General features: G+C 42.7%; 1 protein-coding gene across 26 annotated transcripts in view; it reads left to right on the top strand.

Annotated features, from left to right (window-relative positions):
* The window catches only part of LOC106592465 (CLIP-associating protein 2), a 129,636-nt gene continuing 111,934 nt past the window's right edge, over window positions 1–17,702 (top strand). For 10 of the 26 annotated variants that reach the window (XM_082961301.1, XM_082961305.1, XM_082961303.1 and 7 more), the window contains exon 1: window positions 2–1,015. In XM_082961301.1, coding sequence (XP_082817427.1) covers window positions 818–1,015 — 198 coding nt within the window. In that variant the 5' untranslated portion in view covers window positions 2–817. Of the gene's footprint in view, window positions 1,016–17,702 lie in introns of all 26 variants that reach the window. The other 16 variants (XM_082961316.1, XM_082961310.1, XM_082961317.1 and 13 more) reach the window with 6 other exon arrangements.

Consider the following 17,702-nt stretch of genomic DNA (forward strand, 5'->3'; position numbering starts at 1 on the left):
GAATTCTAAGTTAACACTCCCTGTTTTGTAGTCTCCTTAATGCTAGATAGTTAAACAAATGAAAACAACTGGCAACCGTGCGAAGGACCCCATCCGCGTTCGTCAGACTGCTGGTTTGCGCGGCAGGCCTACCAGTAAACCGCAGTCACCGGCTGGGCGCATGTTTTCAGCGGGGGAGGGTTTAGCTACACAGCTGTAGTAGGGGCGATTATTCCCGGATTAAAAGTAGCCAGCAAGAACCGCGGGAGAGAAAGCAGAGTTTTGGCGCAACTTTAGTGTTTGACAAGAGAGAGAGAGACTATCATATAATGGAATATAAAACCGAAACGAAACAAGGTGTCAGGCCTGTGGCCAACTAGCTAACGTTGCTTCCTTCAGCTTGTTAGCTATTAGCTAGTTGTTCCCAATGATGTGTGTAGCTAGCTAACGCTACATTCGTTAGCTTAGCCAGTTAGCTTCCTTGTGTTGTTGTGGGTCAATAAATACATGGGACCTGGTTGGTTTTACCGCACATTTTTTGTAATTTTTCACAAACTTTTGTAAAGTTACTGCTTGTTACAGTAGCTATCAGAGAGCAACATTCTCTGTTATCCTCTGAAATCAAAGTCGAGCCAGTGTGTGTGTTTTTTAGACAAAGTGATTGGGCTTGCCAAGCTAATTTGAAAGGCGTTTTGTTTTATTGCCAACTGTCCTCGGCTCAGAATTAACACCTGACCGGAGTGAACCTTTTTTTCCTCCATCCAAACCCTGCAAACCAACCAACCGGTACCGTTATTCTGTCCGGTCCCGGTGCTGACCGCACAGCACCGCCTGCTCAATGGAGGAGCATGACAACATGGAGTATTTATATCAGCAGGTTCTGCAGAAAGACGTTACCCGCAGGCTGCAGGTCGGGCAGGATTTAATAGACTACCTGAACGACCCGCAGAGGTCCTCCGATGTGGAACAAGACAAACCCCGACTGGATAAAACCATAGATGAGCTGACGGGATGGGTCAACTCCAGCAACTACAAGGTGAGACCGCAGCGATGGACACAGCAGACTGTGGTCCCTTGATAAAACCCCCTATCCGGCTTTTGGACCCTGTTTGACTAACGTAGTTCTTTTTTGATTATATATGGGGGGTTTTTCTGATAGGATGTAGCTAGTTTGCTAGCCAGGGATGTTTATTCTCAGTGTTGGGGACATTTTAGTTAACTAGCCAGGAAGAAAGGAGAAGCTAATCAGGAATAACGAGCTGTCACCACCAGACTGTGTTATTCTGTGAAGCTGGGCGGACTCGTTGTAATCTCATTAAAACGGAGATAATCTGATTCAAACAGATAGCCCACTAATCTACCAGTAATTTGGTCTAAAATGTAGTGTTTTCTTTGAGTAGTGGGACACTTTATTGAATGGGAAAGGGCTTAATAATACCATGCGTTAGGTAGCTCTGCTGTCCAGACACGATTGATCAGACGGTTAGCTAGAAGAAGAAAAAAAACGGCGAATAATCTTGAATTAAAACGTTTAATACAAGTAATACGTTATATTGTGACTCTTAATGTAATGAATGTACTGGGATTGAGTTGGATATCATTCAGTTTGATGTGTTTTTTTGTTGCCCTGTCGGCTAGTGGTAGTAGGAGGACCCCATTGTTAGAGCGCCTAGAGGATGGGGGAGGGGTGGGGGGCCTGCAGTGTTTGGCGTGTGTTTATAATGTCATATCTGTTGGAAAATGCTGGAATGTGGCCTTTGTTTTCTTTGCTAAATGTATCTCCTCATAGTTCAGACATAACTGTCTGGGTTTATACTCCATGGAATGAATCCTTGCATCAGACACCGAAGGTGATGCTGGTTACGTCCACATTACAACTAATACAGAACAAAAATTTAAACGCAACATGCTAAAATGTCAGATTTGACTGAGTTACAGTTCATAGAAGGAAATCAGTACATTTTAAAATAAATAAATTAGGCCCTGATATATGGATTTCACATGACTGGGAATACAGATATGCGTCTGTTGGTCACATACCTTACTGTTTTGGGTTTGGTGTTTTTAAGTAGGGATGTGGATCAGAACACCAGTCAGTATCTGGTGTGAACACCATTTTCCTCATGCAGCGTGACACATCTCCTTCACATAGAGTTGATCAGGCTGTTGATTGTAGCCTGCTGTGGAATGTTGTCCCACTCCTCTTCAATGGGTGTGTGAATTTGCTTGATATCGGTGAGAACTGGGACACGCTGTTGAACACGTCGATCCAGAGCATCCCAAACATGCTCAATGGGTGACATGTCTGAGTATGCAGGCCATGGAAGAACGTGGACATTTTCAGCTTCCAGGAATTGTGTACAGATCCTTGCGACATGGGGCCGTGCATTATCATGCTGAAACATGGGGTGATGGCGGCAGGTGAATGGCACGACAATGGGCTTCAGGATCTCGTCACAGTGTCTCTGTGCATTGAAATTTCCATAGACAAAATGCAATTGTGTTCGTTGTGTGTAGCTTATGTCTGCCCATACCATAACCCCACTGTCGTCATGGGGCACTCTGTTCACAATGTTGACATCAGCAAACCGCTCGCTCACTGGACGCCATACACGGTCTGCGGTTGTGAGGCCGGTTGGACGTACTGCCAAATTCTCTAAAATGACATTGGAGGTGGCTTATGGTAGAGAAATTAACATTCAATTATCTGGCAACAGTTCTGGTGGACATTCCTGCAGTCAGCATGCCATTTGCACGCTCCCTAAACTTGAGACATCTGTGGCATTGTGTTGTGCGACCAAACTGCACATTTTAGTGGCCTTTTATTGTATCCAGCACAAGGTGCACCTGTGTATTGATATTGCTTTTTAATCAGCTTTTTGATATGCCACACCTGTCAGGTGGATGGATTATCTTGGCAAAGGAGAAATGCTCACTAACAGCGATATAAACTAATTTGTACCCAAACTTTGAGAGAAATGCATTCTGCAAATGGATACTTTTTTTTATTTCAAATCAAAACATGCGACCAACACTTTACATGTTGCGTTTACATTTTTTGTGTGGTGTATTTTTAAAGATGTTTCGTTTACCTTCCCTAGTATAACCAACAGTGTTTAAGCCTATGGAAAAAAAGTCTCAGGCTGCACCAGGGCTGCAATGGAGTAAAGGTCACAGGACTTTCCAGAAGATCTAGTGAAATAAAACTATAATCAAGCTCTAACAGTATCCTATTATTTCCCTGAGGGTGATAGGTTCTATTACAGGGAACAATAAGAGAATGACAGTTTGACAGAAACACAGATGTGGAAACAGGATAATGCTGTAATTACATTGGCCAGGGTGGGATTTTGAGCCTAGTCCAATTACAACTGAAGTCCGTATCCCCTAGCGAGTTCCTTACACAGTACTGATCTGGGGCCCGGATTCACAAAGATTCTCAAAAGTACTGATTTTAAGATCCGATCCAGTCTGTCCTTTTTTATTAATTTTATTCTTCATGATTTGAAATGTTTTTACTTTGCTCTCCAAATTTATAGCTCCTAATTGTTCTAGAGGAGAGAAGGGGAGGCGTCGGCTTCTGTGAAGATGCCGAGTCATCCCAGATGAGAGAGGAGGGAGGGGAAGTGAGAGAGAAGAGCGAGAGAGATGGATGGAGGGAGGAGAGGGGGAGAGATTACTGGATGCAGATTACTGGATGCAGAGTGACCAGGAGAGCTGTGTCCAGACTGAGATTGACTCACTCAGTGAGCTGTGTCCAGACTGAGATTGACTCACTCGGGGAGCTGTGTCCAGACTGAGATTGACTCACTCAGTGAGCTGTGTCCAGACTGAGATTGACTCACTCGGTGAGCTGTGTCCAGACTGAGATTGACTCACTCGGTGAGCTGTGTCCAGACTGAGATTGACTCACTCGGGGAGCTGTGTCCAGACTGAGATTGACTCACTCGGTGAGCTGTGTCCAGACTGAGATTGACTCACTCGGTGAGCTGTGTACAGACTGAGATTGACTCACTCGGTGAGCTGTGTACAGACTGAGATTGACTCACTCGGTGAGCTGTGTACAGACTGAGATTGACTCACTCGGTGAGCTGTGTACAGACTGAGATTGACTCACTCGGTGAGCTGTGTACAGACTGAGATTGACTCACTCGGTGAGCTGTGTACAGACTGAGGCTGGTAATGCTGCTGGTGCCTTTTAAAGAGTACCACAGTATGAGTCATAATACCCATAAAACCTAGTGGGTAAAACAAGGAAATGGTTCCAATTTGTTTTTCCACCATTTATTTTTCCCATAGGGGATTTTAGATACACTTCGAATAAGGGCTGTGTTTCGTGTAGGCTTTACCCTGGTGTGACGTTTTGATAATTATAAATCTCTCTAGAACAAGGTGACTTTTTTATAAATATATTTGCTGTATTTACCCCCCACAAATGAAATGTGACCGACTTCCTTGTTTCAGTCTTATGTAGCAACATTTTTTATTTTGTATTTTTTACATTGGATAAAAGCATAGAGACAGAGCTACAAAATGGTATATCATACACTGCATTTGAGGAACAATGGGAAAATAATTCTCCATTGAAAGTTGCTAAACTTGTAACCCCACTTTTGAGAAAATGGCCCTTGAATGTTTTGGTACACCTACTGGAGAGCACTTCTTTGTCACCACCCATTCAGCATTGTTCACACCCTCTTAAGCTTCAGCCCCACCCATTTCATTAAGGATTCACATGTGAGGTCATGTGCTAAACAGAGTGAGTAGTGTAGTAAAGATGAAGACTAATAGGTAACAGTAGTAGCCTACAGCAAGGAACAACCAGGTAAACAACCAGGTAAACAACCAGGTAAACAACCAGGTAAACAAAGTGGTCACATATAACATTTTTTTATTTTTTTATATTAGATGACACTTGTATAAATTGATGGGTCACGTGAAAGAAATGCTATAACCCCCAGCCACATCTTGCTAAATGGACGGGTCTCCACAGAAGGTGTAAACAATACAGCCAGATGGTTACTTACATAGTAGCAATATCAGAAATTATGTCAATATAAATAACAAGTGTCAATGCCAGTAGAGAAAGAACTACAGAATATACAGTATGTACAATAACAATAACCATATCAGTGAGAGATGTGGTAGTTATACAGTATGTACAATAACAATATCAATATCCATATCAGTGAGAGATGTGGTAGTTATACAGTATGTACAATAACAATATCAATATCCATATCAGTGAGAGATGTGGTAGTTATACAGTATGTACAATAACAATATCAATATCCATATCAGTGAGAGATGTGGTAGTTATACAGTATGTACAATAACAATATCAATATCCATATCAGTGAGAGATGTGGTAGTTATACACTATGTACAATAACAATATCAATATCCATATCAGTGAGAGATGTGGTAGTTATACAGTATGTACAATAACAATATCAATATCCATATCAGTGAGAGATGTGGTAGTTATACAGTATGTACAATAACAATATCAATATCCATATCAGTGAGAGATGTGGTAGTTATACAGTATGTACAATAACAATATCAATATCCATATCAGTGATAGATGTGGTAGTTATACAGTATGTACAATAACAATATCAATATCCATATCAGTGATAGATGAGGTAGTTATATGCATACAATCAGGGGTAAAGTGGCTGAGCAGCAGGATAAAATAATTAATAATAATAGCAGCAACATATGGTGTGTGTGTGTGTGTTAGGAGAGAGTCATGTGGATAGAGGAACGGCAGATAGTGCTGATGACTGGGAACTCTCCCCCCAGTGATGAACTGGTCTGTCCGAACCACGCATGAACAAGGGAATCTATTTTCGGAGAGCCTGTTTCTGTCCTGCCCTTGATTTTGGTGCAGGGCATGTGATGTCCATAGCCTCTACGTCGCAAAACTCCCTGATCTTCTCAAAAAGATACGTTTGTTTAGCTGTGTCCAGTCCAGGTGCTGCTTGTACAGGCAGACCATCAATGGGAGGAAGGATGTCAGCGTTGCGCAGCAGCTGAAACCTGGTCCTGACTGAGTCCGAACGCTCCTTGGAGACAACAACACCAGGCTCCAGAGCATCGAAGCTGTAAAACAGGAAATAACAAAAGAAATGGAGAAGACATTACAACCTTGCATAACATCAGTTCACCTCCCAAGTGTAGATAAGAAGAATAACTTCATACAATGCAATGAACATGACATTCATCTGATACTGCTGGTACTGTCTGATTTGTGGCAGCTGCCTGAAGTACCAGCCATAGCTTTCTACCAGCACCGAACCATTGTCCAGTCCAACCAGCTGTGAGATGTTGACCCCTGTCACAGTGCTGTCCTTCACAACACCAGCAATCTCAGACAAAGTGTTCACTCTGGTCTTCCTGAAGCGCTGATTGATGAGGGCGAAGCACAGGTCGGTGGCAAACTTGGTGTGACCTGTGATCAGGAAGTCTAGACTATGGTGGAGCTTGTGCATGGTCCACCAGGCACAATACCAGAGCACAAACTTGTTCTACTTTTGGCCACTGCAGTTGTCTGATTTCAGGTGCACACGTGTTTCCACAACTCCGTAGCGGGTGAAGAAATGGTGCATGTAGTTGATGACATCGCTGCTGCCTTTGCTTGATGTGACATGCCTTCATCAATCAAGTAGTTGACTTGATGTGGTATTCCTTCACAGCAGACGCCTAACAAGCCACACTTGCGAGGAGTTAAAAGGTACATTGGACCTGGCTGCATAGGGTCAGAAGGAAAGTGCACCTGCAAACAACCTAATAACACTAAGATAAATGAAAATGAATTTTCACCCCTGTCAGTCTTTATTTAACCTTTATTTTACTAGGTCTTTACACAGCTCAGTGAAAGACATTTGCCTGCATCCCATATATTTTGTGTCTTTATCTATCCATCTATGTCCTTAATCAGTATAAAGGAGGACATGTTGCTTACTTGTTGAGCAAAGTCAAAGCTGTAATGTATCCTGATGTCTTTGCTTGCTGGTTCAGTAGGGCCTCCAGAGACAACTACAGGTCTTGACAGGTGGTCTTGCAGTCAGCAACCATCTTCTGGTAGACAGACCGCTCACTCTGAGCAAGTGCTTGCTTTGGCCAGTTCTCTTTTTGATGGGAGGCATTAGTCCATTCTCCTTGTATGACTGGTGGAGGAGAGTCAGGTGTGTTCTACTGATGCTGAAAGACACATTCCAGGTACAAATATTTTGGCGTTATTATACAATAGATGGCCGTAGTCAGCGTCAGACACGCCTGGTTAACTTAATGGGTAATTTATCATCTGGCGAGGTGAAGTCTTTTGTTTTAGACATGCAAGCTAAACAATGAACCATAATCCTAACAACTTTCTGACAAAATAAGAAACGTATAATATCTGAAACTGTAGCTAGACTCTTACCCGTATACATTGAGCGTTTCACGGCAGACTGCAGCCCCTTTCGTTAAATAAGACGTCCTGTGTCGTTAACATTTTATTTGTGTAGTTTGCTTGGCCCGTTGTGTCAAGTCTCTCTCGTTCACATGGTCTGATTCATTTTCAGCGTCAGAGAGCGCCAGCATGGTACGATCGTCGTCCTAAAAGTAGTCAATCACAATTACTTTTCCCCCACTGACCTTTGTCAATAGCGCTTGAAATTCAGGGCAGCAATGTTGTTGAGAGCGGTAGCAACATTTGCAGTTCTCCATGGCTAACGTTATATCTTTAGAAAAATAAATAATCAGACACCCATTTTTCAAGCTAGCATATAATGTCACATAAACCCAAACCACAGCTAAATGCAGCACTAACATTTGATCTTCATCAGATGACAACCCTAGGACATTATGTTATACAATACATGCATGTTTTGTTCAATCAAGTTCATATTTATATCAAAAACCAGCTTTTTACATTAGCATGTGACGTTCAGAACTAGCATACCCCCTGCAAACTTCCAGTGAATTTACTAAATTACTCACGATAAACGTTCACAAAAAACATAATTATTTTAAGAATTATAGATACAGAACTCCTCTATGCACTCGCTATGTCCGATTTTAAAATAGCTTTTCGGTGAAAGCACATTTTGCAATATTCTAAGTAGATAGCCCGGCATCACAGGGCTAGCTATTTAGACACCCACCAAGTTTAGCCCTCACCAAAGTCAGATTTACTATAAGAAAAATGTTATTACCTTTGCTGTTCTTCATCAGAATGCACTCCCAGGACTTCTACTTCAATAACAAATGTTGGTTTGGTTCAAAATAATCCATAGTTATGTTCAAATATCCTCTGTTTTGTTTGTGCGTTCAAGACACTATCCGAATGGTAAAGAAGGGTGACGCGCACGACGCATTTCGTGACAAAAAAATTCTAAATATTCCATTACCGTACTTCGAAGCATGTCAACCGCTGTTTAAAATCAATTTTTATGCAATTTTTCTCTTAAAAAAGCGATAATATTCCGACCGGGAAACCGTGTTTACGTTCAAAGAGAGAGAAAATAAAAACATGGGGTCGCCTCGTGCACGTGCCTCAGTCTCATTGTCCTCTGATAGACCACTTACCAAAGGCGCTAATGTTTTTCAGCCTGGGGCTGCCTCGACATCATTCAGCTTTTTCCCGGGTTCTGAGAGCCTATGGGAGCCGTAGGAAGTGTCACGTTACAGCAAAGATCCCAAGTTTTCAATAAAAAGAGTCAAGAAGCCCAAGGAATGGTCAGAGAGGGCACTTCCTGTACAGAATCTTCTCAGGTTTTTGCCTGCCATATGAGTTCTGTTATACTCACAGACACCATTCAAACAGTTTTAGAAACTTTAGGGTGTTTTCTATCCAAAGCCAATAATTATATGCATATTCTAGTTTCTGGGCAGTAGTAATAACCAGATTAAATCGGGTACGTTTTTTTTATCCGGCCGTGCAAATACTGCCCCCTACCCTCAACAGGTTAACAATAGATTTGTGGAGTGGTTGAGAAACGAGTTTTATTGACTCCAACCTAAGTGTATGTAAATTTCCGACTTCAGCTGTATGTGCTTTGGGTCGTTGTCCTGGTGCATCACCCAACTTCTGTTGAGCTTCCATTGGCAGACAGCCTAACATTCTCTTGCAAAATGTCTTGATAAACTTGGGAATTCATTTTTCCGTCTGATAGCAAGCTGTCCAGGCCCTGAGGCAGCAAAGCAGCCAAACCATGATGCTCCCTCCACCATACTTTACAGTGAGGTTTTGATGTTGGTGTGATGTGCCTTTTTTTCTCCACACATAGTGTTGTGTTCCTTCCAAACAACTCAACTATAGCTTCATCTGTCCACAGAATATTTTGGAACATCCAGGTGCACGTTTGCACACTTCAGACGTGTAGCAATGTTTTTTTTGGGCAGCAGTGGCTTCTTCCGTGGTGTCCTCCCATGAACACCATTCTTGTTTAGTGTTTTTTTACCTGTTGTAGACTCATCAACAGAGATGTTAGCATGTTCCAGAGATTTCTGTAAGTCTTTAGCTGACACTCTAGGATTCTTCTTAACCTCATTGAGCATTCTGAGCTGTGCTCTTGCAGTCATCTTTTCAGGATGGCCACTCCTAGGGAGAGTAGCAACAGTACTGAACTTTCTCCATTTATAGACAATTTATCTTACCGTAGACTGATAAACGTCAAGGCTTTTAGAGACACTTTTGTAACCCTTTCCAGCTTTATGCATGTCAACAGTTCTTAATCTTAGGTCTTCTGAGATCTATTTTGTTGGAGGCATGGTTCACATCAGGCAATGCTTCTTGTGAATAGGAAACTCAAATTTTGTGACTGTTTTTATAGGGCAGGGCAGCTCTAACCAACATCTCCAATCTCTTCTCATTGATTGGACTCCAGGTTAGCTGACTCCTGACTCCAATTAGCTGTTGGAGAAGTCATTAGCCTAGGGGTTCACGTACTTTTTCCAACCTACACTGTGAATGTTTAAATGATGTATTCAATATAGACAAGAAAAATACAATTTGTGTTATTAGTTTAAGCACACTGTTTGTCTATTGTTGTGACTTCGATGATCAAATTTGATGACCAATTTATGCAGAAATCCCGGTAATTCCAAAGGGTTCACATACTTTTTCTTGCCACTGTATGTTCCAGGTAGCCTCTGAGAATAACATTGTATACACGGTGACTGAGTTTGTCAGGAAGTGTATAGGGGATGTTCCCACTGTGACTATTTAATATCTACCCAAACCAGAAACCGTGGATAGATGGCAGCATTCGGGCTAAACTGAAAGTGCAAACCACCGCATTTTAACCACGGCAAGGTAACTGGGAATATGGTTGAATACAAACAGTGTAGTTATTCCCTCCGTAAGACAATCAAACAGGCAAAATGTCAGTACAGAGACAAAGTGCAGTCGCAATTCAACGGCTCAGACACGAGACGTATGTGGCAGAGTCTACAGACAATCACTGATGACAAAGGATAAACCAGCCATGTCGCGGACACTGTCTTGCTCCCAGACAAGCTAAACACCTTCTTCGCCCGCTTTGAGGATAACACAGTGCCATCAACGCTCCCAAGGACTGTGGGCTCTCGTTCTCCGTGGCCGACGTTAAGCGTGTTAGGCCTCGCAAGGCTGCCGGCCCAGACAAAATCCCTAGCCGCGTCCTCAGAACATGTGCAGACCGGCTGGCTGGTGTATTTACGGACATATTCAATCTCTCCCTATCACAGTCTGCTGTCCTCACTTGCTTCAAGACATCCACCATTGTTCCTGTACCCAAGAAAGCGAAGGTAACTGAGCTAAATGACTATCGCCCCGTAGCACTCACTCCCGTCATCATGAAGTGCTTTGAGAGGCTCTTAAGGATCGGACCCTTTTTCTTTCAATGTTCGCCTAAAATGACAAATCTAACTGCCTGTAGCTCAGGACCTGAAGCCAGGATTTGCATTTTCTTGGTACCATTTGAAAGGAAACACTTTGAAGTTTGTGTAAATGTGCAAGGAATGTAGGAAAATATAACACATTACATCTGGTAACAGATAATACAAAGAAAAAAACATGTTGTTTTTTTTGTATATATATTTTTTTTGTACCATCTTTGAAATGCAAGAAAAAGGCCATAATGTATTATTCCAGCCCAGGTGGAATTTAGATATTGGCTGCAGTTTGGCCGGGCGGCCAGCTCTAGGAAGAGTCTTGGTGGTTCCTAACTTTTTCGATTTAAGAATGATGGAGGTCACGGTGTTCTTGGGGACCTTCAATGTTGCAGACATTTTTTGGTACCCTTCCCCAGATCTGTGCCTCGACACAATCCTGTCTCTGAGCTCTACGGACAATTCCTTCGACCTCATGGCTTGGTTTTTGCTCTGACATGCACTATCAACTGTGGGACATTTTATATAGACTGATCTGGGCTTCAAATCATGTCCAATCAGTTGAATTTACCACAGGTGGACTCCCAAGTTGTAGAAACATCTCAAGGATGATCATTGGAAACAGGATGCAACTGAGTTCAATTTCGAGGTTCATTGCAAAAGATCTGAATACTTATTTAAATAATGTATTTCTAAAAACTAGTTTTCGCTTCGTCATTATGGGGTATTGTGTGTAGATTGAGGGGAAAAAATACATAATTTTATCCGTTTTAGAATAAGGCTGTAATGTACCAAAATGTGGAATAAGTGAAGGGGTCTGAATACTTTCTGAATTCACTGTAGGTACATATTAGGAGCAATGCACGTAGACACTTCCCAGGTGACATTTTGTCTGTTGAATGGCCTGACAGGTGGTGTCCAGTTCCGTGGTGTCCAGTTCCGTGGTGTCCAGTTCCGTGGTGTCCAGTTCCGTGGTGTCTCTGTCTATAGTAACTGCCAGAGGGGAGGACTGATGGTCCAGTTCCGTGGTGTCTCTGTCTATAGTAACTGCCAGAGGGGAGGACTGATGGTCCAGTTCCGTGGTGTCTCTGTCTATAGTAACTGCCAGAGGGGAGGACTGATGGTCCAGTTCCGTGGTGTCTCTGTCTATAGTAACTGCCAGAGGGGAGGACTGATGGTCCAGTTCCGTGGTGTCTCTGTCTATAGTAACTGCCAGAGGGGAGGACTGATGGTCCAGTTCCGTGGTGTCTCTGTCTATAGTAACTGCCAGAGGGGAGGACTGATGGTGGATTGGACCTATCGAGGCCTGGCCTGCTTCTTAGTGCCCTGCTGGGATTCCGAGTTATTTTTTTTTTCTTCACCTCACACAGACATGTCAACAAAGTATATTTTTTATTTTATTTTTTACATCCATTCAAATTATATAATAGTTCCTCACAGAATTAAACATTTTTCCAACACTCTCCCCCTCAATTTCAGCTTCATACTATTGCATAGCTGTCCCCTTCATACTTTCCTTGCCAATTAATTATCTTACAGCCTACTTTCAGGAAAGCCTAGTTTAATAATTTTAAAAAAAAATACGTTTTTAGGAAAGGATAAATATTTACTTGTCTGACATACGCTGGTGGCTTTGATTTGACGGGTGTTTTTACAGGATGTCCTTGTTTCATTCGCTGATTCTCTATAGGCCAATATGTCCATTCAGAAAGTTTCCTAAAGTAGCCTGTCTGGACTCTCTCTCTCTTTCAATAAGAATGAAACGCACCTGTCGTGATTTAGTCTTGTAAAAGGCCTGTTTTCCGAAGGCTATATTAGTTATTTCATTACGGCATCCTCTCTTTTGACCAAAATATGTCAATGTTGCTGCCATCGAATGACCGCAGCAGCAGGGTTTGGGACGTTATGACCGCAGCAGCAGGGTTTGGGACGTTATGACCGCAGCAGCAGGGTTTGGGACGTTATGACCGCAGCAGCAGGGTTTGGGACGTTATGACCGCAGCAGCAGGGTTTGGGACGAATGACCGCAGCAGCAGGGTTTGGGACGAATGACCGCAGCAGCAGGGTTTGGGACGTTATGACCGCAGCAGCAGGGTTTGGGACGTTATGTGAATATTTAGTGGGAAGTGGGAGAAAAACCCCATCCGACTTCGTTTGAATGGTTATGTGCGTCGGATCTGTATGATAACATTTTTACATGCAGAAAAGCAATCAGTCTCGGACAAGGTAGGCACATGTCTGGATTTGGACTCCGTTGTTGTTGTCGATACGAAGATGGGACAGATCCTCTCCAACTTGGCATTTCTTCATTTTTTAATTTTTTATTTTAAGATTTATAAGTAAAGCCTGAACAACCATAATGCCATAAGAACTGTGTAATGGCTTGTTAAACACTTTTTTTTCTCTTAAAAAAAAAAATCATATCCATGTAAACAAGTGAACCAACAGAATCGTGACCTCTGCTTGGCCAATTAGAGTAACTTCCAATTCCAACACCGTCACAGCCCTAGTATGGAAGAGGACACATGATGACAAGCTCATAGGTGTTCTCCACAATGAACCAGCACACCATGACACTCGTTGACAAGAAATACAATCAATTTACTGTGCCTTCACATGTGATTGGAGAGGAGCATTCCTATGTCAATGTAATCCTGAATCTCCCAGAACTGAGGATTGGCCACTAGCCTTTCGCTCGCTCGCTCTCTCTCTTTGCAGCAGAGGTTCACCCCATGCTCATTCACATAGCACTACGCCCAGTTCGTATGCACCACACAGGAGCACGCACGCTCCACAGCAGCCACTGTAATATTGCACAATGCCTTTTCTGCATTCTCTGAATGTTTTAGAGCTGCAGATGTTTGCGATTTACTAAACCTACCCCACTGAACTAAAGCCTGAGATGGCTTGGTCTCCAGTCCTTAGACATGGTCCAACCCACTTCCTCTGGTTAGGATGGATGGACTGACTGTTGACCCGGATGGATGGATGGACTGGCAATTGACCAGGAAGTTTGGATGGACTGACAGTTGACCTGGATGGATGGATGTATGGATGGATGGATGGACTGACAGTTGACCAGGCAGTTTGGATGGATGGATGGATGGATGGGTGGATGGACTGACAGTTGACCAGGCAGTTTGGATGGACTGGCAGTTGACCCGGATGGATGGATGGATGGACTGACAGTTGACCAGGCAGTTTGGATGGATGGATGGATGGATGGACTGACAGTTGACCAGGCAGTTTGGATGGATGGATGGATGGACTGGCAGTTGACCCAGATGGATGGATGGATGGATGGATGGACTGGCAGTTGACCCGGATGGATGGATGGATGGATGGATGGATGGATGGATGGATGGACTGGCAGTTGACCAGGCAGTTTGGATTAGAGGTCGACCGATTAATCGGAATGGCCGATTTCAAGTTTTCATAACAATCGGAAATCGGTATTTTTGGACACCGATTTGCCCGATTTTATTATAATTTTTTTACACCTTTATTTAACTAGGCGAGTCAGTTAAGAACACATTCTCATTTTCAATGACGGCCTAGAAACGGTGGGTTAACTGCCTTGTTCAGGGGCAGAACGACAGATTTTTACCTTGTCAGCTTGGGGATTCAATCTTGCAACCTTACGGTTAACTAGTCCAACGCTCTAACCACCTGCCTTACATTGCACTCCACGAGGAGCCTGCCTGTTACGCGAATGCAGTAAGAAGCCAAGGTAAGTTGCTAGCTAGCATTAAACTTATCTTATAAAAAACAATCAATCAATCATAATCACTAGTTAACTACACATGGTTGATGATATTACTAGTTTATCTAGCGTGTCCTGCGTTGCATATAATCGATGCTGTGCGCATTCGCGAAAAAGGACTGTCGTTGCTCCGACGTGTACCTAACCATAAACATCAATGTCTTTCTTAAAATCAATACACAAGTATATATTTTTAAACTTGCATATTTAGCTAAAAGAAATCCAGGTTAGCAGGCAATATCAACCAGGTGAAATTGTGTCATTTTGCGTTCATTGCACTTAGAGTAAGGGTATATGCAACAGTTTGGGCCGCCTGGCTCGTTGCGAACTAATTAGCCCGAATTTTACGTAATTATGACATAACATTGAAGGTTGTGCAATGTAACAGCAGTATTTAGACTTATGGATGCCACCCGTTATATAAAATACGGAACGGTTCCGTATTTCACTGAAAGAATAAACGTTTTGTTTTCGAGATGATAGTTTCCGGATTCGACCATATTAATGACCTAAGGCTCGTATTTCTGTGTGTTATTATGTTATAATTAAGTCTATGATTTGATAGAGCAGTCTGACTGAGCGGTGGTAGGCAGCAGCAGGCTCGTAAGCATTCATTCAAACAGCACTTTACTGCGTTTGCCAGCAGCTCTTCGCTGTGCTTCAAGCATTGCTCTGTTTATGACTTCAAGCCTATCAACTTCCGAGATTAGGCTGGTGTAACCGATGTGAAATGGCTAGCTAGTTAGCGGGTGCGCGCTAATAGCGTTTCAAACGTCACTCGCTCTGAGACTTGGAGTAGTTGTTCCCCTTGCTCTACATGGGTAACACTGCTTCGAGGGTGGCTGTTGTCGATGTGTTCCTGGTTTGAGCCCAGGTAGGAGCGAGGAGAGGGACGGAAGCAATACTGTTACACTGGCAATACTAAAGTGCCTATAAGAACATCCAATAGTCAAAGGTATATGAAATACAAATCTTAGAGAGAAATAGTCCTATAATTACTATAATAACTACAACCTAAAACTTCTTACCTGGGAATATTGAAGACTCATGTTAAAAGGAACCACCAGCTTTCATATGTTCTCATGTTCTGAGCAAGGAACTTAAACGTTAGCTTTTTTACATGGCACATATTGCACTTTTACTTTCTTCTCCAACACTTCTCCAGCATTATTTAAACCAAATTGAACATGTTTCATTATTTATTTGAGGCTAAATTGATTTTATTGATGTATTATATTAAGTTAAAATAAGTGTTCATTCAGTATTGTTGTAATTGTCATTATTATGGATGGATGGATGGATAGATGGGTGGGTGGATGGATGGATGGGTGGGTGGATGGATGTATTGACAGTTGACCAGGCAGTTTGGGTGGATGGATGAATAGATGGACGGACGAACTGACCAGGCAGTTTGGGTGAATGGATAGATGGACTGACTGTTGACCTGGATGGATGGATGGATGGATGGGTGGGTGGGTGGGTGGATGGATGGACTGACTGTTGACCTGGGTGGATGGATGTATTGACGAACTGACCAGGCAGTTTGGATGGATGGATGAATAGATGGACGGACGAACTGACCAGGCAGTTTGGGTGGATGGATGAATAGATGGACGGACGAACTGACCAGGCAGTTTGGATGGATGGATGAATAGATGGACGGACGAACTGACCAGGCAGTTTGGGTGGATGGATGAATAGATGGACGGACGAACTGACCAGGCAGTTTGGGTGGATGGATGAATAGATAGACGGACGAACTGACCAGGCAGTTTTAGCCAGACTACATGGCTGACAGTCGATGTGTGTTTTATAGTATCAGAGGGGCCTGAGAATACCTGAGTGGACATATGGTCCTTCTCTCCTTCCTCTCCTCTCTCCGCTCCCCCTCTCCCCCTCCTCTCCACCTCTCCTCCCCTCCCCCCAAATTACCTTCGTCCAAAATCCAATGACCGTCACAGCCCTCGTCATGATGCCTTTGTTCTTAATACTCCCCAAGAGCATTATCTAAGACATACAACTCCCGGCCTCATTCTGTCTCTCTCCCTCTTTCTCTCTCTCAATTTCAATTCAAGGGTTTTATTGGCATGGGAAACATATGTTAACATTGCCAAAGCAAGTGAAGTAGATAATAAACAAAAGTGAAATAAACAAAAAATGAACAGTAAAAATTACACTGACAGAAGTTCCAAAAGAATAAAGACATTTCAAATGTCATATTATGTCTCTATACAGTGTTGTAATGATGTGCAAATGGTTAAAGTATAAAAGTAAAAATAAATAAATATAAATAAATATGGGTTGTATTTACAATGGTGATTGTTCTTCACTGGTTGCCCTTTTCTTGTGGCAACAGGTCACAAATATTGCTGCTGTGATGAGTCACTGGTATTTCATCCAGTAGATATGGGAGTTTATCAAAATTGGGTTTGTTTTTGAATTCTGTGTAATCTGAGTGAAATATGTGTCTCTAATATGGTCATACATTTGACAGGAGGTTAGGAAGTGCAGTTCAGTTTCCACCTCATTTTGTGGGCAGTGTGCACATAGCCTGTCTTCTCTTGAGAGCCAGGTCTGCCTACGGCGGCCTTTCTCAATAGCAAGGCTATGATCACTGAGTCTGTACATAGTCAAAGCTTTCCTTCAATTTGGGTCAGTCACAGTGGTCAGGTATTCTGCCACTTTGTACAGTTTAGGGCCAAATAGCATTCTACTTTGCTCTGTTATTTTTGTAATTACTTGACACATTGGAAAGAATTTATCTTTTTGTTTTCTCATGATCTGGTTGAGCCTAATTGTGGTGCTGTCCTGGGGCTCTGTGGGGTCTGTTTGTGTTTGTGAACAGAGCCCCAGGATCAGCTTGCTTAGGGGACTCTTCTCCAGGTTCATCTCTCTGTAGGTGATGGCTTTGTTATGGAAGGTGTGGGAATCACTTCCTTTTAGGTGGTTGTAGAATTTAACGGCACTTTTCTGGATTTTGATAATTAGTGGGTATCGGCCTAATTCTGCTCTTCATTATTTGGTGTTCTACGTTGTACACGGAGGATATTTTTGCAGAATTCAGCATGCAGAGTCTCAATTTGGTGTTTGTCCTATT

Source organism: Salmo salar, chromosome 14 (genome assembly GCF_965601325.2).
Source record: "Salmo salar chromosome 14, fSalSal1, whole genome shotgun sequence".
Lineage (NCBI taxonomy): Eukaryota > Metazoa > Chordata > Actinopteri > Salmoniformes > Salmonidae > Salmo > Salmo salar.